Genomic DNA, 27,315 nt, shown 5'->3' on the forward strand with positions numbered 1-27,315 from the left:
CATCGTTTGTAATATATTGCACCAAAATGTCTAATCGTTTAATATAAAAGAGTTGGTGATCGTTAATATTTTGGTCTAAGGGAAAAGGAAATTAACTTCAATAAAATGTTCCACGCGAGATTCTGGTTTCATCAGGAAAAAGAATAAAATATATAGTAACAAGCTAAATAATTAACTAGTATGTTTGAAATTACGTGTTGGTTTTGGCCGACAGTAATTTAGTACTTCAAACCTGATAAAGCTAATTTCAAAGTCGCAAAATGGAATATAGAAGTAACATGCTAATTTTATAAAAGGGAATTGGTCAAAGTGATGGAAAATTTTCCATCGGCCATTATCATGAGCATGCTTGTTTTTCTCTTTAATCTAGCTTATCATTGATTTTCCAGATGAATTTACAACTCGAGTGTTAAAGAATTTAGGGTTCTCTCTCACGATGCGATTTTAGTTATTGGATCATCAAAGCATAATATCATCTTCCATTAATGTGGTTTCAATATGAAACTAAATTTCTTAAAAAAAGCATGTGAAGCTATGTCACTAAATATATCATTATTGAAAAAAAAATATTTGTAGGCACAAATTGTGCTTGACATTTCTCCAATTCAAAGTAAAGTAGAATTTTGGTATTTTAATAAGTGGACATGGTATGCTTGCCTTTTTGTTCTTGGTCAATGTCAGGATATAACGGGATTTGGATCCTCTGCTGTGACTGAAAACACAATATTTGGTGACGTAGAGGACACGAGATGATCAACTAATCATCTCGCGTAAAAAATGAACAGCACTAAATACTCTGTTTTCAATCAGAGCAGATGTTTCAAATTTGATATAACGTTGGTTGATAAAGAGAACACAAGTCCTACAACAAGACGAAATATCAAACAAGAATTAAAATAAAATAAAATAAAATAAAATCAATTACCAAATTTGTCAATGCATGCATTAAATTAGCGCATACATACGTCAACAAACCAACCCGATATATTTAATGAATAACATTCTCAACCCCTAAAAAAGTGATTATATCACATAAATTTGTAAATAAAAAATACATAATGATCAACACTTCTTTAATCTATTCCAAGAATATTAATTTATCCCAAAGTTTTTTTTTTTTTGACGATTTCATTACATGTTTAGATGCCCCTAAGTACGCTCCAAAATTTCCGAGACTGCCTTGGATAAGTGCATAAAACTATATTCGAGTATATATATATATATATAATTTTGAGGATTTTATCCAAACGATATGAGACGAACCAACAAAATGTGATACAAATGTAAAAGTATATGCATAAAACTTCTGTTTCTGTATAAAATGGTTAATCACTTCTCATTTAAAGCATCAATAACAGAGAATTTATACAGATTAAAGATACCTTAATCCTTGGTGTCTGTAGACTAGTAACACCTTGCCAACAAGTCAATGCAATATATATAAAGACATCATGTATATTTTTCTATAATTTTTTCCCTGAAATGGAACCACCGATTTTCAAAGTCACCTGTTCGCATTTACAGCAGCAGGCAGCAGCCGGTAAATATATCCTCTTCCATCTATTTCCTATTTGAAGAGGAAAAATAATATTCAAGCAACAGAATATTTTCACTGTAAGTATATGTGTATCGGTGTGTGTGTGTGTATATATGACTTCAAGGCGAACCGTCTCGGCCCTGCAATCCGATACCATTGTGCCTCTTGGAAGGAGCAGAAGGCGGTAAAGGGATTCCTTTAGGCAAGAACCCCAAGAAAGTGTTTGGAGAAATCATATGGTGATGATGAGTTTGTGGCTTAATTTTGAAGGATTGTGTATGTCTAGCCCCGTTTGCATGGTTATAATTAGCAAGAAACATGAATGAATAAAGGAGTAAAATGGGGATTATTTGAGATTTTTTCCCCATCTCAAATGGGCATGGAGAACAGAAGAAAACACGAGATCTAGTTTAATGGGGAGAAGGATTATTGGGTTTATTTTTTAGATGGATGGTGAATGATCTGTGTGCAAATTGAAATAGTTTATATAGGTTAGTTGGTGAAAGGGTTTAGTTTGTTGTGCTAATAAATATGGCTGTGGTACCATGCAAGAATACAAAAATTTAAAAGTGAAACATTTGGGAAGCTTGTGTCTGAAACATATGTGGGAGAGGCAAGACAAAGGACAAGAAGGAGAGGAGGAAAGAATGGGGCATTAAATACAATATTTGTACTACATTTTTTCTTCTTCAACTAACTAACATGAAATTCAATGTGCATGTCCCATTCAATTATATCCCTTACACATTCAGGACAAATTGGTTTAAAAAAAATCCACATAGATTACTAATTTAAATCATCCTAAAAATCTTCATTACATCAATTAACCTATGGTTAAAGTTATTGATGTTAGTTATATCGCATCTCGATGTATCTACTTGAATTTTACGAATTCAGATCCATACAAGTATTCTCTCTTTTTATTTTCGCATATTGTTACCCTACGTTCTATCACCTAATTAATCTTTTACAATGAAAATATTATCAATGTTCACATGACATATTTGTTAAGACATGATGAAGGCCGTCCTCTCTATTTTAACGCTCTTGTTAATTGATAAGTTAATAATGAGTTAGATGTTTAATTTGAGGTTTGAGCGGGTCTTGGGGGAGATGGTTTAAAGGAATGAAATATACAGAAAGGGGGTAACGTGGAAATAAGTGGAAAAATCTAAGGAAAAAGAGGCGGGATGTTGCCTGGTTAGGTGAGTACATGGACCCAATTGAAATAAATGGTCGACTGTGGGGCATACAGTGCACCTTTTTTTCATAATAAAGTCTTTAAACAAGGAAACGTGGTTGACGAAAAAATCGCAATGCTGCATTAGTTCCTACTCCATATGATCAGAAGGTGACTAGCGATTGTGTAACGAAACGTCCAAATCAATTAACATAGTTAATTTATAAATTCAACGAGCTTCCTAAAACTATTAAATTCTCTAAACTGGAGATATTTGATTGATAATCAGTGAGTGTTTTTTTCCCATGAAGTCGAAGAATTCTCTAACGCATATATAGGTAACATGGAACCGGAACCGGAACCGGAACCGGTGGCAGTTGCCCCTCTCTTGACCATTTAAAAGAATAAAAGTTTAAAATCATCCTACATTTATGCATATATATGATATATTTGGCCAATAATAAATTATATACATTTTTAAAATTTATACATTTAGTACACGAATGACAAAACACCACGTTTGGTATATGCTCTATGAAGCCGAAGCAATTCTAGATATTCACTTGAACCGTAGGGGCTGTGCGGATATGAGATTTTGTCACGGGAGAGTTCTAAGGTGATTTATATTGTCAAGCCAAGCTATGCAATTCAGGTGAATGGTATGGCACCTCCTTTGTTTAAATCTTCTCATCATAATCATGGTTGGTAGAAGATTGTCTGGCGACTTATTACCCATACAGTTTTCGGTGTGAAGTTTTGCCTTCATCTTGGGCTATCGATCTACTGTTTGCATATTCTCGGACTCCTTTCCGACAGTTAATAGCTAGAGTCAATCAACCTCTCGATGATTTTGGTCCAGATGACACTTTATTTATAGAAATTCGGCAACTTCTTAATGATCTTTGAACCATATGAGGCGATCGGCTAATGAAGTTGCGCACAATTTGGCTCGACTCGTTTTGAACTCATAGAATGGCTTCATAGTGGTTTTCCTTCTTGGTTTTCTAAAATTGTATATCCTGACTTATTGTCTTAGTCTTTATGAAATCATTCTTTCTCAAAAATATGTTTCTTGTTGTGTTAACTTTACCATCTAGGTTAAGATCAGAAGATACAACAATGTCATGTATCCCGCCCCCTAATTTTTCCAATTGATATCTATGCCAGAGAGTGCTAGCTCTTTTAAGTCGCTTTAAACAATTCTTTATTTGATCAGAGAAATTATAAACTTTATATTACTATAAACAATAATAAACCTAGTATTAATGTAAAAAAAAAAAACAACATGCACACTCTAAAATTAAAGAAGGAAAAATAAAATAGACCCTACCATATATTCAAGAATATTATCAAATAGACCCTCTGATATTCTTTAAAGTATACATGGAATGGCAACGTTATAGTTACTAACTATTTTGCACACGCTGTATATGTTTTTTTTATAATTATCGAGGGACTAAAGTGAAATTTGACAAATTATCGAGTGACTAAAGTGTTATGTGAAATATTGTTGTAATTAAAAAAAATAAAAAAATGTAATATTCGTATCAAATAAGGGTAAAATTGAAAGATAAAAAAAACAGACCAAGACACTATTTTCATATTTTGTCTTTATTATGGAGATTTTTAATAATAATAATAGATAATAGATTATTTATGGGTGATTATCAATTTTTGAATTTAGCAGGCGTTTTAAGAATAAGACGTACACGCCTTTTCCTTTTTATATTTTGGAAACAGAACAAACCATTTTCGAAAACCAAACTCTCTTCTACTTCAAAAAACACGTGTATGAATCCAAATTAAGTTTTAGAAAATCGGGTTTAAAAACCAAAGTACAGCTATGAATGTCGTTAGAAATATTTACAAAGATCCCTGGGTCTCTCAACTCTTAAATAAGCCTGGTTTGTTTGGCACCGCCAAGTACATACATTAATTACCCGTATTCATGTTCAAAATAATATCATTAATATCACTTTACTAATAAAAGGGCTTGTCTCATCGTCTCGTGAACAAATTCATAATAAATCAATATATTTTGATAAAATAATGATTTATGATACTAATTTTTTATAAAATTTGAGTAACAAAACAAAAATATTAATCAATATCTTATCATAATTCGATATTATATGTAAATTTTATAATAAAGTTATACATATTTATTTAAAAAAATATGAACATTACGGTGATGGAGAAAGATTGTCTGTCGATCAATCTATACATTTTCAAATGAATGAAATAATCCAACAGCACACATGATAATTAATTAAATAATAATTGTGATCAATTTTCATAGAGCAAATCAAGTTTGACTATTAATTCTTCAACGCATGGGGGCCCCCAACACATCACCCCATGCACGGTAACCCTTTGTCTCGTGTTTTATTACCTAACAATCAAATAATTCAAAATAAAATAATAATCAGTTTTATGTTTTACGAGACGACGTCGTATTTTTTGCTCCATAATATAAAAACACCCTCTAATTAACAAGAAGAACAATGGCAAGAGAAAAGAGAAGCCAGGAATTGAACATTGCCGTACCTAGTTTGTTCCGTTGCCCGATCTCCATGGACGTGATGAAGTCCCCGGTGAGCCTCTGCACCGGTGTTACATATGATCGCACCTCCATTGAGACGTGGCTAGCTCTCGGCCACAACACGTGCCCAGCCACCATGCAAACCCTCCCCTCCACCCACACCACGCCGAATCTCACGCTCCGCCGCCTCATAAATCTCTGGATATCCCAGGCTCAGGTTCTTGAGGCGCCACCGTCATCACCGACGTCCGCAATCCCGAAACAGCAGGTGGCTGAACTCATCGAAGGTGAATTAAATCCTGTTTCACTGGATAAGATCATCGGTTTCATAAAAGCCTCGGAGGAGAATTTGAAGTTCGTCGCCCAATCCTGTGATACGATTTCGAGGCTTGTTGAGGTCTTCGGGAAGGCCGATGAAATTCGAGTCTCTGAATTGATCGTTGAAATTTTTTATTTGATGGCGCGAGACAATGTGGTTGGGGAGAGATTGAATGAGTTGATATTGAAGAGTACTACTGATTGCTTGTCATCATTCGCTTTCGTGTTGCAAAAAGGCAGCTCGCGATCAAAGGTTAAATGTGCCGAAGTTTTGGAGATTATGGCATTAAATCCAAAATCTCAGCTCACAATTGCTGGAAAGCCAGATTTACTGCGCGAACTGTGCAATTTGCTAACCGTTACATCAGCCGCAGAAGCCAGTTTCTCAGCTCTATCGGTGACGATGTCAAACTCCAGGCAGGTGAAGAAGGAGCTGATCCGGTTCGGTTTAGTGGCAAGAATTGGGGAAATCCTCTCTTCAAGTGCGGCTCGTGCAGTTAACAATAAGGCTCTGGGGATGCTAGCGATGATTGCCACTTGCACGGAGGGGAGGGCGGTGATCGCTGCAGACGAGAAATGTGTGGTGGGGATTGTGGAGAAATTGATTAAGTGTTCCGGCGAGGCGACGGAGAACGGTATCAGAGTGCTGTGGAGCGTGTGCTGCTTGGGACGGGACACGTTGGCCCAAGGGAGGGTGGTGAAAGTTAACGGGTTGACCAAGGTACTACTTGTGATGCAGAGTGATTGTTCGGAGTGTACAAGGCAGATGTGCGGGGAATTGGTCAAAGTGCTGAGAGCGAAGAACGTGAAGTCGAATTTGGGTCCCTACCAGACTGGGACAACTCACATCACGCCTTATTGAGTTGACTAACTATATATATATATTAATTTTTTCCAAGTGTTAGGCAGGCACCTTCAAATTTGTGAGCATCAACCATCACCTAATCGTAATTGGTGGGATATCATATTTTAAATTAGTCTCGGCTGGCGCAGTTTTAGAAATGGAGCGGTAATATCACACCGATTGAGTCGACGGTGAAATGATAAATGATTTATAATATAAAATTATAAATTAATACATTTGGATAATATAATAATATATGACATTAATCTTTTGTAAAATTTAAGCAAAACAAAAACTTATAATAAATCAATATATTATCGTTTGCACCAAGCTTTGTCAATCCATTCTACTCAGTTTTTAATTGGTTTTTAAACATTGTATTGTTCGTGAGAAGAGACGATTAATAATGTATAAATTCGATATGATAAATCAATTTATATGAATAACAAATTGATGTATAGTTCTAATCATTTGTAAAATTTGAGTCAATCGTCGGATGAAAATAATTTAATATTTAATCTTCTAGTATGTACATTTTACATTACGGATGGATGCTAATCTAGATGATAATTTTTGTCCTCGTCAGTCCACACTACGAAATTATTCTCTATGAGAGCTCGGATATTAGGCGTGGAGTATGTGTTGTTGAACCAATTTGGGATAAGGATTGTTACCCAATTGTCAAAAACCAAAAAGGTGCTAGAAATAAAGGAAGACGTGAACATTTCGACGTAGAAAAATGAAGGGTTTAACCTATGTCAACGAGCATATATCCTGTCACATGTAAATCCCAAACATATATCTCAATTTATTTAACGGCAGAGGTCTTATATAAAAAAAAACATAAGATTCTTACTAGGCTAATAACCCTTTTTTTAGAAAAATAATTTGGGTACTGAGAATCCGACCCGGTAGAAAAATTCGGGTAGTTTCGATGTGTTTTGGGTTCAAGCTCTGCTCGTCGAGTCTGATATCCGATAGTAAAATTCTACCTAACTGGTTAACTCAGATATCATATTTAAAAAAAATTTAATTGATAGATTTAATATACTACTTTTTTTGTATTTTTTAGTTGAGGCATATTTTAATCAATTANATTTCGGGTTCAGCCATAAACCCGTGACCACCCCTGCCTTGAACACAGCCAATCTCCTCCTGTTCTCAGTTATTAAGCTTTGCCGCCGCAGCCAGCCGCACGGCCACTGAACAGCGAAGAATGTTGGAGGCTAAGAGGTTGAAGAAGGCAGTAGTCCCAGAATCTCTCTTCCGCCACCCTTCTCCGGCTCACCTCCAATCCACCCGCCTCACTCTCACAGTTTCTCCTTCTCCCTCTCCCTCTCCCTCTCCCACATCCTCTGCTACGAATACACACGCGCACTACACAAATAAATCCAAAAGAAAATATCTTGCTTTATTTTGCCTTGGTGGTGTATGTGCTTTATTTCAATATTCATGTGGGTGGTAATTGTGTGGATTCAGGTCAACGAGGACGCGACTTCTTGCTGGGTTTACATCGCCCAAGGCTCACGAATATACAAACTCCGGGTATGCACCTTAATGCAATCAGATGTGAGAGATATATATGAGCTTTGAGTTTATGCCAAAAAAAATAATTGGTTGGAGTTGGTCCAGGATTATGTTTGTCTTGTTTTCCTTGAATTTAAGTGCAAGAATAATAAATTTGATTCCCACCTCCTGTAAATAGCCGGGGATTGGAGTTTCTGAAAGGATTACTTGTACTGCATTAACTTATTTCTGTAACTCCTCTACATTTCGACTTTCAATATTTGTTAGAAGGGAGGTGAGGTTCGGATTATGGAACCAGAGTCTATAAAGAGTTGCTTATATTTAGCTGAAATGGGATATATAGTAGCTGATATTTTCTCATTTCTTGTCAGATTTCATTGGAGGATTCATTTGTGGGTCGAGGAAAGGAAAGCCTTTTAATCCCTGAACAAACTCAGGTACTCTTATTCCATGCTCGATGCATTGCCCTTGGTAGCTTTATCTTTAAAGACTATAAATCTTCATCAGCTGATCAAATGAGGTGTCAGTGAAGGTTTTAGATGCGGCAGTTGTCAACCGCTGCCCTCACCGGTCTGAAATTCAAAGTATAGTGTGTGCAGAAACAGAAGTTGAGTGACTATTCCCTGTAGTAACTTCACAATTTTACTTTTTCAAGTTTGTACATTTTATCATTATAGAAATTATTGTTGTAGATTATCTCACAGTCTTACTCTCTTTTATCTTTTTGTTCCTTTAACTATTGTGGAAAACATTTGACTAGGATTTGACCTTAAGAAATATGTTTGGTTTACATTTGTTGCCCCCTCTTTACCAGGTATACATTTTTAATCTAGTATAACATCTGAGAAAATATTCAAGTAAAAAAGTTGGAGTTAATTACAGTATCTTTCTCCTATTGATTCAGTTGAACAAATAGCATGTGTTTGTTTTTGGGTTGCCTTGCTTGTTTGAAAGAGTCTAAGGTTGAAATTATTAAATCTTATTGAATTTAGGCTTATACCGCATTTGTGTTTGTATTTTTTTACTATTGTATTGTTACCACTCATGCAGATGTGGGTTGCTCATTGATGGGAAGTGTGGACTCCTATGGCCACCTTATTGTTTCTAAAATTGAATCTGGCAATACAGGTGATTGTTTCCTTCACACTAGTGTTCTTTAACTCTTTATTACTTTTCACCTTGTTGAGTTGTGTGTGTATTTCTACGATTTTAATAACCTGCGATGCTGAATCTTGGGCCATGTAATTATGCGTGTCGGTTATTGAGATGGTGGTGATTACTTTTGTGCCATTATGAAGTCATGTTGGTCAGTTTTTCTAATCCCTGTTTCACTTCTAGTCTTTTGCAAGCATTTTTTATAATACTGATAGAAGAATCCAAAGTGCTGATGAAGCTAATATGATAGGTTTCTGGCCAACCAATTTATCTGATGCCTGATTTAGACTGACTGAAAATTCATTAAGTTGAGAGCATTGTGGATAGGCTCTAACATCTTTCATGCACAATTACTGTTGGAGGCACAGAACTGCATCTGGTTATTTTACGGGTGGGACTAAATGATACGAATTTTTTTCCAGATGTAGATGTACTTACATATTCGGTATCTCCTCGGGAAATTGGTGTCGGGGAAGGAAGCTGGTCTGGACTTTGCTTTAATCCAAATCAATTGTCCATGGTACATTATTTCCTTGACCGACTTCCAATAATTAGGCGTACGCATTTTCTTGTTCTGATGCCCATTCAGTTTTTGCCTGTTGTATCCTTTTCCGAATTCTACCTTTGCTCATTATATTTTTACCTTGTTTTATTTCAAATACTTGATTCTGGGTCACTTGTTTGATTTAATTTACTAAATATTCAGAAGCAATGGACAATCAGAGACTAATTGCTCTAAAGAGTTTTTCTATTTTAAATTCCTCTTATATGTATAAATTACTACCCTCTTTAGATAATTATTTGACCTGCTTTTCTGCTTTTGCTTCAGACAGCTGTAGCAGTCAGCTTAAATAAGAGCATTGATGTTTACGACCGAGATATTAATCTCCGCACTTTACGTTCGTGAGTTTTTCATTGCCTTTGTACTCTTTTAGCATTCCTGTTTTAATATTCAACTTCTCCTGTTTCCTAAATTTTTAGTGTTTTTTTTTTTTGCCTGGTAGCAACTAAAAGAGTCTAAAAGACAATAATGTGCTTTTTCATAAAGAAAAATATCCATCTAAGTGTCATGTGGATTTACAAGAATTAACTGATGTTAAATCAGTTTTGTGTCATGAATGTTATTCTCGCCATGCTGTGTTGAAGATGTGTAAAGTTCCATCATCAAATAGGATGTGATACTTATCATGAAAAGCAGCAACTATCAGTTGTTTTCCTTTACATCTCTGTTAAGACTGGTGAATATTGTAAGTTTATTATTTGTTATTTTATCTCTGCGTCAGATTATGGTATCCATCTTCGCTCGTTTTCATGAACAAATTTGGCGAGGGTACAAATTCTATGCTCGGCGTCGCAGAAGGTTCCCAGGTTCATGGGTTCTTTACTGTGTCAAACTTATTGAGTAAATCTCAAACGAAATGTTCCATGCATGGTGTTAATACATTGTCTCGTCCCATTACCTGCCACAGATTAGTATATGGGACTTGCGAACAAAAGAGAATGGGGGCTGTGTGCAGAGAATAGTGGGATCCGTTGGGGATATGTTATATGCAGTCAGTACATCTTCATCTGGTTATATTGCTACTGGTGGAGCGGATCGTACTGTGACGGTCTATGATCCTCGCAGGTTTGTGGAATTGTCAAATACCTGAACTAAGAATTGTCCCATGAAATGAGTATTATAATGTACCAGTGCTTGGATTAACAGTCAGCCATTTTGTCCTAAACTGAGTGCAGATGGTCAGCTGTGGCCAGGTGGCTGAACTGCGCGAAATATGAGGTTAGCTGTCCCTCATGCATTGTTTTTTTGTAATGCAACAAGTCAACATGGTCTTTACATATATGGAGTCTCTAACCGTGGCACTTTGCTACTCAAATTGTATCTTCTAACAGTGAACTTGAGCATAAAAACTTATTATTTTATACAAGTATGTTGAATGTTCTATCTGAAAGTTTTTGGGCTAAATTTTGATTGACTTACATTTGCTTGTCCTCCCATATTCTGCAGATTACCGGACTTGCTTTTTCATCAGTTGATCCTGGTTATATATACGTGCAAGGAGTTGATTATGAGGTTAGTGCTTTTGTGATAATCCGCCAGTGATATATGAACCTCAAATTTTGACATCATATTTGGGGGTTGCTCCTTCACTGTGTACTATTGGTCAACTTAAATGCAAATAGTGTGATTGATGTGTTTCGTGAAGTCAAAGTGTTTTTTCCTAATATTACCCTGTAACGATTTTTCATAACTGGTTGGATTTCAATTTGCTTTGCAGGTGTTCTGTGGACTATGGAGAGAAAGCAAGAAATCATTTTCGTTCAGGGGAGATTCTAACTGGCTTGGATTCGGCAAGGTTTTTTCTTTCATCACCCTGACCTGATCCTTTTTATCCCAAACGTGTCAGCGTATGTATAACTTCGTTATAATTACTACTTGTGGTGCGGTGGGATACGGCCATGTAGGCAGAGTAGAACAATTTAAACTGGCTGCTTTTATCTTCTTGACTTCTGATTGTTGTCCATTTCTACTGCAGTGTTCCAATAGGGATGTCTTAGCAGGATGGTGCGACTCGGGTAGCATATTTGTTGCTGATGTCTCCTAGAATAATGTCCTGAACACCGGCGAAAACATCTCTAATAGCCAACCACCCACCCACCCCTATGTTTCATCTGAAGTTTTTCAAAAGAATCATTGATGCAAGAGCAAAAGTACCCGCAACAGTCCCAAAGGATCACCCTTCTCGATACTAATGGTAGCCCCTGAATCTGTAATGCTTTCTTATGTTTGGATGTTGGTTGGCTTGTATTGAAGTTCTTAATCAATCATAAACTTCGTTAAATTTGTTTGTCTTTTTTTTTTTTTTTTTTTTTTTTTTTTTTTTTTTTTTTNTTCTACCGAATGTGTTCCAGTACGGTGAATCTAATGGGGGGTTGAACTTTGAACATTTCAATACCAATAGAACAAATCAAGCAAAGGAGGAGATTGGGTGTCATGGTTGGCCAAATTTTGATATCAGAAGGGTGGCCCACTTTTAAATGAGAGTGACTTATGCTTTAAAGTTTAATTTTGGACGTTAGTTAAAAAGGACCAAATCTCAATTCTTGATTGATACCAAGATTTGGTATGAGCCCGTGCAATTTATAAGAACTGCCCTATGTATAGATCTCTCAAATAACAATGCCAGCAAATGTATGTAACCGACGGGTCTCTCTGTAGCTCTCGGGGCTTCCTCTTTCGCGTCGTTTTTCGAGTTTGACACTCGGCTCGGAGACTAAATCACGATCCGACGACTTCAATGTTCGTGTAACAAGCCGTGGCTGTAAATTTGGAAAAAAGAAATTCAATATAGCACGTGAATTTCCGAAAATTGAAAATAAAATTAATTAGAAAATAAGGGAATAAAATAAATGATTATTGTTGTTTATTTATCTTGAAAATTAAAATTGTTTTCGAAAAACAAAACGGTAACTGGGTAAATTTTCTTTCACCTTGGGAAATGTGATTACATTCCTTTTTTTTTTTTTCCTTCCTTCTAGAATTGTTATTACATCCTATTTTTGAAATATATGCTAATGATTTTCTGTGTATAAGGATAAAGTTTACTATTTTTTAACATAAAATAACATACACTTTTTGTTCTGTTTTTAAGCATGATTTTAAATATTTTCAATGAATTTAGAGTAATTTATTTTAAATAAATATATGATGCGAGATTTGTCAACTAATAAAATATTATTTGAATACTAGAATGGTACATCTCTATCAGCCCTATGATCAATTACCAAACTAAATAAAGCAGGATCGACAGCTATTGCCTTCTTCTTCATCAGTCCCCTGACTATCTTTTGTTGGATATTGGTAGGCCAAATTCAAATTTAGTTTCTATTGGCACTTGGCAGCTGTATTTCTCTTTTAAAATATTTTTTTTCTCAAACATATATTATTTAATCTAAGCAAAAACTTGTGTGAGACGGTCTCACAGGTCGTATTTTGTGAGACGGATCTCTTATTTGGATCATCCATGAAAAAATTATTACTTTTTATGCTAAGAGTGTTACTTTTTATTGTGAATATCGATAGGATTTACTCATCTCATAGATAAAGATTTGTGAGACCGTCTCACAAGAGACCTACTCATTTATCTATATATATATTAGATTAAAAATATATTTCATTTTATCAATACAGTGTACTTGAATAACGTGATTTATAAACTATTGTGTGTGTTTTGTGAGCATGCAATTGAGGTACAACAGCCTATGATTAGATTAGATTAGATTAGATAATCATTTTTATTTAGATTAGATTAGATTAGATAGTCATTTTTGAATGTCAACAGCAGTATTTGATATGCAAGGGCAGTCATGGACACAAGTCATTGTTTTAAAATATAATAAAAAAACGATGTATAAAGAAAGTCAATCCATCCAATTCGATGCATATAACCTTTCAAAATAAAGATTGATGCGACATAGTTGTAGCTAGATTATAAATATAGATACACTCTATATATATATATATATATCGAATATTTATGTAATTTTTTTAGTTTTATATTATAAATTAATAATAGATAGTACACAATTAAATAGAGAAAATATATTTATTCTTTCATATAGATGTAGCAGGACGAATCTGATAATTATTCTCGAGACATATAAGTTTTTTTTTTTTTACAATAGAAATATAGGCATTATTAGTATCCAAATGTGTGATTAATAATTGTAAAGATGAAGGGTTGTTGCTGCAATGGACTGAGTCGTGAGTGGGCCGTGTCCCAAGCTCAAGCGCCAACCAAGACCCAGCTCACCATCGGCCCACGTGTGCACCATCAATCGCTCTCCAATTACCTTTCACACGTGGTCAACTAATTTTATTTATTATTTTATTTTCCACAACAATATATATCTTTTTTTTATTCAGAAATAATAAAACAATTTTATCATTTTTTACTTCATTCGCTAACAAAAGTCTGCAACGATTGGAGACACTAGCAATAATTGAACTTCACGAAAATAATATGAGGCCGTGTAATCGGTCAAATTTATAATATAGATATTTAAGAAAATTATCATATGAAAAATATTGATTTTTATGTTAAAATATTAATATTTAAAAATTATTAAAAATATTAATTTTTATATTAAAATATTAATATTTATGATATTATGGCATGTCACACAGGTGTCACACAGTTAAACATGTGGATATTCACCCTACTCGATATTTTCTATTTTCTATCAAAATTTTCTTTTCATAATTACATAAAATTTAGAGTAGATATCTTGCAAGACGGTATCATAAATCTTTATATGTGAGATGGGTCAATTCTACCGATATTCACAATAAAACGTAATGCTCTTAGCATAAAAAGTAATACTTTTTCATGGATGATCTAAATAAGNTTTTTAAAAAGATTAAATTGTTTGTATTTTTCAGAAAAATCAAAGTGTGTGGAATTTAGACGACGGTAAAATTAGGAGATCAGACCCATTCCTCAAGATAAATGAATATTCGCTTCCTTTGCCAACAGGCATTCAATGCACGGTCCAAATCTTCGCCAATATAAGCCACTCCTCTTCATTAGGGTTTCAAAATATCCCTTTTCAAAATTGCTCTCTCCTCCTTCACTATGTCGGATTGTTTTGATCCTAGAATCCTCTTTTCTCTTATTTTGATCTTTGAGTTTACTGGGATGTTCATATGATACGTAAAGGTTGAGTTTTTGGCGTGCGTTTGTGTGATCTTGGTAGTTTTGCGGTGAAGATTTCTTGATATTTTAACGTCTTCGTTTTACATTTCTATCAATTTTTAGATCTTTTTGGTGATGTTTTCAATCTTGGTTCTTATGGCCTTGACTTAATTTTCGTTTATTGGAGGAGGAGGAAGGAAACATATGTATTCTCTGCTTACCTAATTGTCTGGATTTTCAGCTTGGTTTATTTTTTTATTCCCAGTATTTACCCCTATTCAGTCGCGGGCCTGTGAGATTCAAGATTTTTTATGTGTGTTTGGTATCGTCAGCTGAGGCTGTGTGCCTTTTTTCCCCAGAATTTATCGCTTGAGCAAACTGTATTCAGGTTTTGACCAAAAATCGAAAGTTCTTATCTTTAAGATTGTAACTGGTCCCTTGAGTCTAATCTGCAGTGTGCTTCTTCAAGATTTTTGTTGAACGTTCAGTCTTTCGGTTATATTTAATCTGAGAGATGCCGGCGACAGAGTTTCAAGAGTCGTCCTCGTCGTTATCTTCACCGTTTGGATTTTCCATTTTAAGCAGACGCCGTGATCAGGTCCATTCCATGGAGTCTCCACACGAAGGCACTGCTCAAGAAATGGAATTAGTAGCCTTTCAGAGGCAAGTAGCTGAAAGATTCCAAGATTTGGCGGCAGCAGATTCCGATGAGCTGCTCTCAATACCATGGATTCGGAAACTTTTGGACGCATTCCTTTGCTGTCAGGAGGAATTCAAAGTGATCGTCTTCAACAACAAGGCCTGTTTGAATAAACCTCCAATGGACAAATACATTTCAGAGTTCTTTGAGAGGAGTGTAAAGGCTTTGGATGTTTGTAATGCTATCCGTGATGGGATTGAGCAGATCAAGCAGTGGAAGAAACAGCTGGAGATTGTTTTGTGTGCGCTGGGTAACCAAAGGAGCATTGGTGAAGGTCAGTTTCGCCGTGCGAAGAAGGCACTAATTGATTTGGTCATCGGAATGCTTGATGAAAAAGAATCAAACACGGCTATCGCACATAGAAACAGATCTTTTGGTCGCAGTAATGTACAGAGGGAGAGGTCTTCTGTTCATTTCAGGTCACTCTCGTGGGGCGTTTCAAGGTCTTGGTCTGCTGCTAGGCAGCTCCAATCAATTAGCAGCAATTTGGTGGCTCCACGAGCGAATGAGATTGCATCCAATGGACTAAATGTGGCTGTTTTCACTATGAACTATGTGCTTCTATTTGTGATGTGGGCGCTTGTGGCGGCAATCCCCTGTCAGGACCGTGGCCTTCAATCACATTTTGTTGTGCCAAAGCAGTTACTTTGGGCTGCTCCAATAATTTCCCTCCATGATAGAATCTTGGAGGATTCGAAGAAACGGGACAGAAGAAATGCTTGTGGGTTGATGAAGGAGATTCATGATATTGAGATATGCACTCGGCACATGAATGAATTGACTGATTCGATCCAGTTCCCATTGAATGAGAAGAAGGAAGGAGAAGTGAAGCAAAGGGTTCAAGAATTAGGATTAGTTTATGAAGCTGTCAAGGATGGACTGGATCCATTGGAACGCCAAGTTAGAGAAGTGTTCCATAGGATCGTGCGAAGCCGGACCGAGGGCCTTGAGTCAATATGCCGAGCAAATACTCCTACTTGATGTATCTTTGAATATCATTAAAGTGTTATATATGAATCTCGGGCAATGGAACTGACTTGCGTAGAATAAGAAGCGTTGAAAGTATTTTGATATCAACAAAATATCTTTATGTAAAGAGATTAGGTTAAATGATTGAACTTTATGGTGTCCATGATGCTTTGCTCTTGATCTTTGCTTTTGTATAATAAAATTATTCTGTAAATTTGCTTTATCTGGTGTGTGGCCATCTTATGTTTACGTTGGATGGTTGATAACATTGGTGTCATTACATAACATTTTATTCGCATCTCATTCAATCATTATGCATGATGAAGCCACAGACTTCACTTTTTTCCTGCTACAGATGTCGATGATATAATCTGAAACACTACATGAGAATTTAAATTTGGAACAGAAAGTCTGAATTATTAAATATTATGGGAGCCTTCTGTAATAGTTCCAGACATTTTTTGAAAACCAGTTGTATTTGTTACCATTAAATGAAATGAAATGAAATTGAAGAAGATAACTTATATTTAGCCATATAAAAAAAAATCATCCGCCTTACGTTACCTACACGTTTAACGATTTTGACTGCGTGTCGGGTGAATCCAGTAAGTCACAACTTATGCCAACAGAGCTCGACTTATTTTAATCTCAGTTCTTGAATTTGACTACTAAGCATGATGATTCTCCCCTTTGTCTTAATTCTAACATCGTACTTTTTTTGAACTACATAAACTACTACTTGCATCGGAATGCGTGCTCGTGACGATTAATGAAAGGACAAAGAATCAAAGATCTTAAGATTTGAGCTCTAAATTCAACACCCTTTCGATTTCTAGAAGAAACATGGCTGGCATGTGGAAGACCTAGTTACTGAACAAACTTGAGAGGCCAAGATTGGCAGAGGACGTCTCTAGGTGTAACGACAATACAGCGCTTTAAATGCTAAAAGTTGTTTTTCGTGGGCTAGAATCAACAATACATTTTACTCTAGTATAGCTTCTGGGGCCATCAATTCCATTTCCAGCTTTTAAATTGTCATCCAAAAAATGGATGCCCGCCTAACAAGCATATGACAAGATAGCTGCATGCCTTCATTCAATAAAAAAATAAAATTGAAATTTTACGAGTATTTTTTGTGAAATGCTCATCAAAGTTCTAGTTCAAGTTTCTTCATGATAGGAAATCGGACAAAATTGAAAATTAGAAAATTAATATGTGAAGATACACAATAAATTTAATAAATGAAATTTCTTTACTTATCTCCACGGCAGAACCAACGGAAGCATATAATCAAAGCAACTGGCTTTTTCACAGTTCCACTGGCAACTTCATCAAAGCAAAGCATAAGTTCTTTGCTTGCTTCTATATACACTTTTTATGTTCTGTCAAAATACATAGCCCTTGTCCCCAACTAATGCGATTCCAAAATGGAGCTGGAATTAGGGATCAAACTTGCCAGAGTTGCTGATGAATTCACGTCCGACTTTCAAATCTCTAAAGACCACGCCGGTCCTCTGTTCTTTTCCCGAGAAACAGAAGCCATGTTCATACTCACTTCACATCTCCACGGTTCTTTCATCATTTTGTTTACTATTTTATTTCTTGATTTCTAAGAGCTTTAGGAGCTTATTTTAAACGAGATTCAAAGTTGCAAACTTGCATATTCATAAATTTTAACTAAAAATGATAAATTTTGTGGAAAATTTTCACTTCCTTTATATTACAAATACAAAAATCCACCCAAAAAAGTAATATTTCGAGCTCTAACTCAACGTTTTCAAAAATATATCTGAGCAAAGATGATTACCTGCACCGCTGTTATGAACTGTAACTGAAAAAATTTCAGGTTACAGGAGAGGGAACATAAAGATCGACATAAACGAGGATGGGACTCTCATCACAGTAAGCGGTGAAAGGCAGGTAAAAGAGACCGTGATTGTGGGGTGGAAAGTGCATAAGAAGGATACTGAGACAACGGCATTCAAGAAAGCTTTCAAAATTCCTGCTAATGTGAATTTGGACATGATTAAAGCCAAATATAATGACGATGAATCAACTTTAACCATTTCCATGCCAAAGAAAGTAAAGGGAATTCAGGGGATATCTGTCGAGGAAGTTAAAGAAGTAGCTGAGCTGGCTAGAGAAGGATCTGGGAGTTTGCAGATTTGGGATGAAAAGGTTGCGAAAAACGAGACATCAGATCAAGAAAACAATGAAATTACAAAATCCGGGGAGCCAGAAGATAGTGGAGAAAATGAAGTAACTCAAGAAGAGATGCCTAAAAAAGAAACTAAATCGGTTCTGGGATCAGAAGCAGGAGGAGATCGTCTGCAAGATGAAGTACATGGATTTCACGGGAAAGTAGTTACCGAGGAAACAAACAGTTTACCATCAGAACAAAGTAAAGTTCCGCGTGTGGAAACTGATATGCCAAAACAAGAATTGAAAAATGAGAACACAGAGGATGATACACGAGAAAGAATTGAGCCTAAAATTGATTTGGGTACAATGCACGTGAAAAATGAAGCTCAAAATGAAAATGAAGAAATTCTAGATAAAGAAAGTGAAAGACACACCAAAGAAGAAGAGGTTCAAGAAGCTGAAGCTGGAAGAGGAGAGGAGGGAGTGCCAAAACAGGGGAGTAAAAGATGCAAAATGTGTACACCCATTGTTGCAGCAGGATCGGCAATACTTCTGTCACTTGTAGTATTTGTTATCCACGTTACCAGAAGTAAGAACCAAACTAGAAAGAGGAAAGATTGATAATTACATAAATTATCATGAATCGTGTTTGCTCTCCATTGATGACATGTTAAGTTTGCTTAGGAACTTTAAATTTATGCTCATACCTGTTTACTGTGAAGACGAATGCAGAATATGCTTTTATCAGATTTCTGGCGTTGCAGTATAACATCGAAAGGCAAGAAATATAACAGAGGGAACAAGTAAACTTCATTTTGAAAGTGTAAACCAACAAAGATGACAACTACATTCCATAGTAAAGTTATCTAACACATGGTTTTATCACCACCCTTGGAAGTCATTTTAGATTGATGAACTCCTATATTTCAATTTCTCAAGCCTATCAGGAGCATCAGAACTATGTAACTTGAAGCTCGTTGCAAGGTGGAAAATCCCACAACCTGCATTGCCACAAAACATATTATTCAGTCCAACAAAAACAGTGTCCATCACCTACCAAATTGCACATGCGTCATTATCAAATTCAACACGGAAAATCAAAGCACAAAAAACTTAGTGTGTCTATACAAACAATTTTTATTAATGTCCATGCTGGATATTAAACTTTCCTCAACTATCGCAAAATAGGAATGTCTTATAAAAAGGAGCAAAGATATTCATTTTTTTATTTTTTCCAGACTACCTTGTTATATCTTATGGGCTTGCAATGGCCAAATGGCAACAAAAATGTGCTCGATATCAAGAGAAAATACTAAAAGGAGATAAATTCTTTTTTATCATCCCACATATAATAGACAGTTCTTTACAACGGATTGGTGAAAGCACGTGCATGATGCATAGATTCATTTAATATCATCCCCGAATATTACAAGATCTTAGCTACCATGAGATTACATGAATAGTTTGCTTACTGCATAATAAGAGAGTAGATTAGAATGAGCTAAATTTTCCACGATTTAGAGTTTCATTTAGAGAATTAATTGCATTAAACCACCTATTTTTGATACTCCAAAAGCTAAAAGCATTGATGTTATCCACAAGCTACAAAGTGGTATTTCTGGTCAATAGTCAATAATCAATCTTAATATTAGTTTCTGCTAAATTATATTGCTTCAGAATAGACTTTTCCTCTTTTATCCAATAATCCCACCTTAGTAAGGCAGGGAGGCTCGCAGGCTAGTTTTTTAAGACAAAACCCACCAAAATTTAAAAAATACATAAGGCTAACAATTTAAGAGTACCTGTTTAGGTCGTAAATCACCAGATGTAGACCAAGGACGAATAGTAGCAGAGTCGACTTCACCGGTAGGCAGAGGCACCACGGGATTGCTGTTGATAAATGGGATGCCTTCCTCTGGCCCCATTGGGCTAATGGCAGTCATAGACGAATCGGGTGCAGGGCCTGGAGATGTGGCCTCTCGGGGCTGAAATGGCCAAGGAAATGCTGGAGAAGATGCCACAACCCCACCAGAACTAGGTTGGGGAGCTGCCACTTGTGGTGGCAGCTCAGGGGAGGTGGCATGATTTTGAGTTGGTGGCAAAGAGACCTTCACAGCCAACTTTTGACCTTGTTGGCATAATTTGTTTGAGCCATTGTAGTAGGAGAAGTAGAAGAAGCCAGCGCGAGAGGTGTGCCACTTTAATTCGCAGAGTTGTTCACAAGTTGTTACAATTCAATTTGCAGATCGACGTTTTAAACAAAATTTAGACGATACAAAACTACTTATACTGCAATGTCTTGTAATTATCCGAAAGTGACTTTTTTCTAATATTGTCAGAGGAATGAAAAAACCAGAATGTGAAGAGACAATGTTTGCTCTTGTAAAAGGAACATTCGCGCCTGAATTAAAAAAAAAATTGAAACCATCCCTGATTGTTATATTATCTTTCGACATGGAAACAGCATAATTTGTCACTTCTCTATTAATACAAACACAAAGAATCAAGTATCCAGACAAAGAGCCTCAAAGGTTAGAAGTATAAAAAAAATCCAAATCATACATCTGGCCCATTATTATGCTTAAACAACTCAAAATTGAATTCTAAAGTCTAAACAAGAAAATGAACATGAATACACACAGAAGAAAGTGTAACCTTACTGTGTAAGATGTAGAATTGGGCTGCTTCAAGAATGTAGCTTGGGTAAAGTTACAGAGACCGAAGGCTTTCTGGTTCTGGAAAACGTAGAGCTTGTACTCATATTTGTTCTGAAAAACTTGCAAAACAAAAAGCAATTGAAAGTCATTTTTCACATTTACTGCATCTTGCTCTAGAAAATATCCAGTAGCCACAGTTAAAAAAGTTCCCAGCTTGCGTAAGAAAAATCAAGAAAAACTTACTGACAGAGTCTCCAACTTGAACCTGTGGATTTTTCCAGTCCAAACTACCAGTCACCACCACCACTGTGGCCGACTCAGAGATTTGATACGGTAGAGTGACAAAAGCGAAGACGATTAAAATGGAGGAAAATCCCATGAAATTTTATGGGTTCTTTTCCCTTGAGAAAAACACTCAACAGTTATGGTGAAAACTGAAATTTTAAGTCGAGGAATTCAACAAAGAAAACTTGAAAGAAATGTGTGTTTGTGCGGGCTTAGAGAGCTGCCAGGCTTGTATAGACAGCAGAGCCTTACGCAGTAAAAGTATATAAATGCTTGACAGGACAATGGAGACAGTATATTTATGACTAATATTTCAGATAACAATAAAAGATTAAAATTCAAGTACCTTTTCATGCCAATGGTGATGGAGATTATCATTCTTAAATCATTAGTGTTGTGAGTATGAATCTCGAGTACGTATTTGGCAACAGAATCTATGCTCTCTTTACGAGTACGTTTTGACAAAAAAATCAAAATCCTCTGAATATCCCAATTTTGATATTTGCGTCTTTAAAAACCCAATATTAAAGGTGTATTCCTACAAACAAGCAAAAGAACACGTGTAAATGTCCAGTCTGATTGTGTCTTGAAGGCATAAAAACCCAGCCTTGTACGTGGGGGATCACTCTAAATTACATAGTAATAATAAACACCAAAAAGAAAGAACTATGGACCAAAACAAATACTAGAAAACAAGCCGAAAAAGTGAACTTCGGAACTTAAATTGGGTGTGAGGAGAAGTGTTTCTTCTGAACTTTGGAATTTGTATTAGTGTTTGATGAATCAACATGCATGTGATTTGTGAAATCGAATAGGTAGCGATGATTGGCCAATTCACGAATTTTTCGAGTAAGCTCGAAAAATATTTGAAGTATGGCTTCTAACATAAAAAAAATTTATTTAGAGAATTTAAGATGGATTAAAATTTGGCTAATCTTTCTATTTTTAAAAAAAATCTCATCGAAAAAGAATTGTTAGAAGGGCATTTTAGAAAAAATTATTATTTTTATAATAATAAAATCAAATTTTAATAGTGTCTTTTTAGATACTTTTGAGTGTGTGAGCTTTAGACCATCTCCAATCATGCACCACATTGGTGCCACACTATTGTGGTGCAATGATATTTCACTCCAATCCAGCACCAAAACTGGCGTTGGATTTGCTGCGCCACAATTTTTTTTTATTTTTTTTAGTTTTTAATTTGATTAATTTAATATAAGTGTTTAATACTTAATTAATTAATATTTTTTGAAATTTTAATTATAAAATTTTTAATATTCTGATTAGAAATTAATTAAGTGTAAAAATAAAAAATAAAAAAAACACAGATTAAATTAATAATGCGTTAAAATGATACAAATTACGAACACGAAATACATTAATTGAGCATTTATGGGAACAATATAGTAATTCGAATATTTAATATTGTATTTTTGTTGTGTTATTAATTTAATATCAAATGAACGTGTTTTTTTCAATGATATTTTGATTTTTTTTTCAATAATATTTTGATTTTATTAAAATATAGTTTGTATTAAATAATTGTACGTAAATCAAATAATTATGTTGTTAATATGAAATAATTAATTCAAATTTTAATATATAAATTATAATATTTAATTATCATTATATTATCAAATTATAAATAATTAACATAAAACAGAAATATTAATATTGAAAAGAAAAAGAATATTCTTGAAATATTCTATTGTAGTGTAAAATGTAGTGCAATGTGGTTGGAGATGATTTTAGTATAACACCAATGTAGTGCAGAATGTAGTGCAGTGGATTGGAGATGGCTTTGTTACAAAATGGACGGAACTTAAATATGCCTAGTCTACAAGGTCCAAATAGGCCCAATTGTCCAGCCCACTGCAAATAATCTTTTGGTTGTCTGAATTTTTATAATACTTTGATTCGATCTCACAAATTTATAAAATTCCAAAGTCTCCTGTAGATAATATACGAGTCTAAATCAAGTTATATATGTATAATTTTTTAATTGTTTATCAAATTATTTCTTTTTTATTTAAATTTTATCTATAATAACTATAAAAGAAAGAAACTTTTTTAACCGAGTGGACATTAAACTTGGGCAAAAACTTGTGTGAAAAAATCTCACGGATCGTATTTTGTGATATGAATATCTTATTGGGTCGTTCATGAAAAAGTATTACTTTTTATGCTAAGAGTATTATTTTTTATTGTAAATATCGGTAGGGTTGACCCGTCTCACAGATAAAGATTCGTGAGATCGTCTCACAAGAGACCTACTCTTAAACTTGATGAGTTGATGTATCCAAATGAGAAATTGGACTTCAAAGTCTTGCCCTTTTATCCGTTTACACTTGACTTGAAATCTTTGAGTTAGCATCCTCACCTAATTGGTAGCTGTCAAAAACCATTTATTTGACATTATTATTTACCCATCTTTGATTCATTCAACTAAATTAGCCAATTGCCAAAAACAAAAAACAAAAACGTGAAAAGGCAATGAATATGTTCACAAAAGGGATTCCACTAAAATGCTAGTCAATATAATTTGTCTTGTTGCAAACTAGATTCTTAAAGCATTTGATGCCTATGTTGTCCTTATTAGTGTTGTAGGCATCAATAGTATTCTTTGACCATAACACTTTCACCTGTCAAAATTTCATAAAATTAGCCTACGGATTTATCTAGTGCGCGGATGTGAGTTTCTCCGTTACCCAAAAAAAAAGGAAAAAATACGAAACAACGTATATGGATTCAAAAAATACGATATCGTAACGATTTAGATTCATATTAAATTTTATAAAGATGGTGAATAACAAGACACTTGCATGTTCTAGTGCCCCCTAAAACTATATATACAAGTCTGCAGCTATTTGTCCACTATTGAAAGCAATGCATCTGCCCACTCCCAACTCGATCCACCGAACAATATATATCACATGTACTCCTCCCTTGACCTTCTCTAAATATTATAATCTTTAATTTTTATCTCATTATTACGTACTATCGTTATTATCTTCTAGCTTTCTTGCAGCCACATGTGAAGCTTCAAATCAAATTAATGCATTCTTCTCCCACTTTTTTCACGTACAGCTTAGCGCATTTCATAATCTGCTCAAAATATCAAACAATAAATGAAAAGCCAAAAAATATATATATAACCAAATTACTGATTTTAAACTAAGTGTAGGGTAATTTGGAGGAGTTAATGTTACCGCCGGTGTAAATGATGACAAATTTATGCGGTGATGAATCAGCAGAATTTTACTGGTAGAGTGCTGATTCCTCCGTTGTTGGTAATAGCGACTTTCTTGGATTTTGGCATGCTGTCAAACTTCATTGTTTGCTCTGTTCTTTGTCTTCTGGCTTCGTATACACATAAAACATGATACATCAGCCATCAAACAAAAAGTTCACTCAATCAATTTTTTATATATAAATACTCTTGTTAAAAAAAGTGAAATTAAAATTGAAAAAGTAAAAATAAAGTTTATAATTTTCTGGTGTTACTAAGTTTTTTTTACTCGATATTTACTTTATAGCACTATGTTATTATATCATATTCAACTCAAAAATACCAGTTTGAGTTTCTTGATGATTTCCATGAAGGCGCTTTGCAGATGACGCGTACAAGTTATCTGATTCAATTTGGTAATCTTTCACTTTTTCCTATTTCACAGCAACCAAACCAAATAATCCACTTTACTGCAATAAAATCATCTTTTTTCTTGGAAATGTTTCAAGGGAAAAAAGATGATGATTCTGACCTTATAAGTTGGAGTCGAACAATAAGAAACTGAACCATTTTGTGCATTTTGAACGTTGTTCTTGAGTACTTGAGCTTGATGGGGTGGTGACTTGTTATCATCTTTCCATTTCAATAGGATAATGTTAACATAATATATAGATTTAGACCAATATATGTCATACGTAATATGCGAGAAAGTGTGACTAATTAGTTTCTTGATTTTACCGTTGAATGGAGTGATTTCTTCCTCTGTTACACTTAATCTCACCCATTCATCAACAGTGTCCTTCCATTTCCTGGAACACAAAACACCGCGATTAAAGAATATGGTGCAATTTCTTGAAGATTAACGGAAACCCATTGTTTCTCATACAAACCTGACGAGGATTTTCACCAACCTACGAACTTCATCGGATGAATGTTTTCTCAGTCGAGTGACTTGTCTTCCAATGTCAGTTTCCTTAAAAATGTGCACATATAATCTTAATAACCCGATAAACAATATCGAATAGGAAATGATTAAAAGGAAAACATCGTTGATATAGTAATTAATTAATTCACCTTAAGTGCTTTGAATGTGATATTCATTACCACTAGCCTCTGAAGCAGGCCAACCAAACTCCCCTCGGACTAAATATTCAGTTACCAAAAAAAAAAATTAATAGACTCCCAATAACTGATCAATTTACATTTACAAGTAAAAAATATTAACTTTAAAGCACATTCGATTAAATGATAAAATTTGAAAAATGGGAAACCTGGGTGGAAGAGTCTAAGAGATTCTTGATTTCAAGAATCTCTCTCAGTTCAATACCATTCTCTTCCTCCTCCTCCTCCTCCTCTTCTTCCACTTCATTCTTTGACGCCATTTTTTCTGAGCTCATTTCTTGAGTTTCATGGCTTACAGGTTCTGCACCATTGCACTTCGGCCCTCTTAAAAAGTGGTTATCACAATTCTGGCACTTGGAAAATACTGGTGCATAAAGTTTCTGAATGATTCCGTCTCTTCGATTCTTCAACTCCTTTTCATGATCAACAGATGCTAAAGAGATTGCCATATCAATCCAAGTCCAAACATCCAACTCTGAATCCACTACCAAAGAACGAAACTCGTCCAAATCCATTCTTAATAAAAGATCTCTTCAAAAAGTTGTCTTTCAGTTCAAGATTCTTGCAATAACTTTCTTGAAACAGCGCAACATATAGGCTAAGAACAGAGAATAGCTCATGGTAAACAAGAACTCTAATGGGTTCCAATATATCCCAACTCTTTTTGATTCTCTCGAATGATGTTCAGTGAGCACTGTGCGTCGAACTTTGAAGCTGAGGAAACAGGACCAATTTTGGTTGTGTTTCGACAGGAGAAGTATGGGTGTGTTTTGGATGTACATAAATGCAAGTCGTAAAGTTTTCGATTTATTAGTTTTTTCCAGAAGAAATTAAAAATAAAAGAAAAAATTACATTTTGGGTTTTAATTTTTATCATTTGGGTTTTTTATGAGTATGTCTCTTGTGATACGGTCTCGCGAATCTTTATCTGTGAGATGGGTCAACCCTAACGATATTCACAATAAAAAATAATAATTTTAGCATAAAAAGTAATACTTTTTCATGGATGACCAAAATAAGACATCTGTCTCACAAAATATGACATGTGAGATCGTCTCACACAAGTTTTTGCCGTTTTTTATATATATTATCAAATTTCAATTTTATTTTTAATTTTTCGATTTTTGATATTTTTTATTTGAAGTACATCATTATTACATTGATATTGCATTGACATCTACTTCACCTCCTAAAAAAAACTAAAATTATATAAAAAAAATAGCAATTTAAGACTTAAAAAAATGAAACAAAATTTTAATTAGAGAAAACAATTAATTAAAGGCGACTAAGTCCAAGTGCAATGGAGACTCGATATGTAGACGTAGGCCACTTTTTCCAAGAATTATAGGGGATTTCTCACTTTTGGGCTCCATTTTCTCAACATATGTGAAATGGCTTAAATGCCCATAACT

At 34.8% G+C, this 27,315-nt stretch overlaps 6 protein-coding genes across 9 annotated transcripts; 4 read left to right on the forward strand and 2 right to left on the reverse strand.

Annotated features, from left to right (window-relative positions):
* Nucleotides 1–5,165: 5,165 nt before the first annotated feature.
* Nucleotides 5,166–6,595, forward strand: LOC140983252 (U-box domain-containing protein 28-like). Its single transcript, XM_073450210.1, has one exon. The coding sequence runs from the start codon at nucleotides 5,222–5,224 to the stop codon at nucleotides 6,437–6,439; it is 1,218 nt and encodes a 405-aa protein (XP_073306311.1). The 5' UTR covers nucleotides 5,166–5,221; the 3' UTR covers nucleotides 6,440–6,595.
* Nucleotides 6,596–7,523: 928 nt separating this feature from the next.
* LOC140981986 (uncharacterized) lies at nucleotides 7,524–11,950 on the forward strand. 2 transcript variants are annotated; one of them, XM_073448398.1, is made up of 13 exons: nucleotides 7,524–7,736; nucleotides 7,901–7,966; nucleotides 8,320–8,385; nucleotides 8,481–8,554; nucleotides 8,997–9,076; nucleotides 9,532–9,623; nucleotides 9,933–10,006; nucleotides 10,387–10,471; nucleotides 10,573–10,730; nucleotides 10,841–10,883; nucleotides 11,112–11,177; nucleotides 11,383–11,460; nucleotides 11,641–11,950. In XM_073448398.1, exons 1-13 carry the CDS (start codon nucleotides 7,638–7,640, stop codon nucleotides 11,707–11,709), a joined length of 1,050 nt encoding a protein of 349 aa, XP_073304499.1. In that variant the 5' UTR covers nucleotides 7,524–7,637; the 3' UTR covers nucleotides 11,710–11,950. The 2 variants fall into 2 exon arrangements, with proteins under 2 accessions (XP_073304499.1, XP_073304498.1); XM_073448397.1 differs by having other exon boundaries at nucleotides 7,526–7,736; nucleotides 9,526–9,623.
* A 2,682-nt stretch (nucleotides 11,951–14,632) lies between these two features.
* LOC140982649 (protein BYPASS1-LIKE-like) lies at nucleotides 14,633–16,691 on the forward strand. The gene has a single exon (XM_073449274.1). It carries the CDS (start codon nucleotides 15,314–15,316, stop codon nucleotides 16,478–16,480), a length of 1,167 nt encoding a protein of 388 aa, XP_073305375.1. The 5' UTR covers nucleotides 14,633–15,313; the 3' UTR covers nucleotides 16,481–16,691.
* A 1,135-nt stretch (nucleotides 16,692–17,826) lies between these two features.
* On the forward strand, nucleotides 17,827–19,336 carry LOC140982650 (uncharacterized). The gene is made up of 2 exons (XM_073449275.1): nucleotides 17,827–18,037; nucleotides 18,315–19,336. The coding sequence occupies exons 1-2, from the start codon at nucleotides 17,896–17,898 to the stop codon at nucleotides 19,229–19,231; spliced, it is 1,059 nt and encodes a 352-aa protein (XP_073305376.1). The 5' UTR covers nucleotides 17,827–17,895; the 3' UTR covers nucleotides 19,232–19,336.
* Nucleotides 19,337–19,398: 62 nt separating this feature from the next.
* On the reverse strand, nucleotides 19,399–21,846 carry LOC140982651 (uncharacterized). The gene is made up of 4 exons (XM_073449276.1): nucleotides 21,511–21,846; nucleotides 21,271–21,386; nucleotides 20,413–20,808; nucleotides 19,399–19,611 (listed from the first exon to the last, which is right to left on the reverse strand). The coding sequence occupies exons 1-4, from the start codon at nucleotides 21,644–21,646 to the stop codon at nucleotides 19,537–19,539; spliced, it is 723 nt and encodes a 240-aa protein (XP_073305377.1). The 5' UTR covers nucleotides 21,647–21,846; the 3' UTR covers nucleotides 19,399–19,536.
* A 2,509-nt stretch (nucleotides 21,847–24,355) lies between these two features.
* Nucleotides 24,356–26,702, reverse strand: LOC140983248 (probable mediator of RNA polymerase II transcription subunit 26c). Of its 3 annotated transcripts, none has more exons than XR_012176396.1 (8): nucleotides 26,053–26,702; nucleotides 25,856–25,924; nucleotides 25,672–25,754; nucleotides 25,520–25,590; nucleotides 25,314–25,414; nucleotides 25,125–25,215; nucleotides 24,762–24,908; nucleotides 24,356–24,657 (listed from the first exon to the last, which is right to left on the reverse strand). XR_012176396.1 is itself a non-coding variant. In XM_073450203.1 (8 exons), the coding sequence occupies exons 1-7, from the start codon at nucleotides 26,416–26,418 to the stop codon at nucleotides 24,800–24,802; spliced, it is 894 nt and encodes a 297-aa protein (XP_073306304.1). In that variant the 5' UTR covers nucleotides 26,419–26,702; the 3' UTR covers nucleotides 24,359–24,657; nucleotides 24,762–24,799. The 3 variants fall into 3 exon arrangements, 2 of the variants coding, with proteins under 2 accessions (XP_073306304.1, XP_073306305.1); XM_073450203.1 differs by having other exon boundaries at nucleotides 24,359–24,657; nucleotides 24,762–24,912; XM_073450204.1 differs by lacking the exon at nucleotides 24,356–24,657 and having other exon boundaries at nucleotides 24,730–24,908.
* Between the last annotated feature and the right edge of the window lie 613 nt (nucleotides 26,703–27,315).

The sequence above is a fragment of the Primulina huaijiensis genome, chromosome 8 (genome assembly GCF_012295235.1).
Source record: "Primulina huaijiensis isolate GDHJ02 chromosome 8, ASM1229523v2, whole genome shotgun sequence".
In the NCBI taxonomy this organism is placed as follows: Eukaryota; Viridiplantae; Streptophyta; class Magnoliopsida; order Lamiales; family Gesneriaceae; genus Primulina; species Primulina huaijiensis.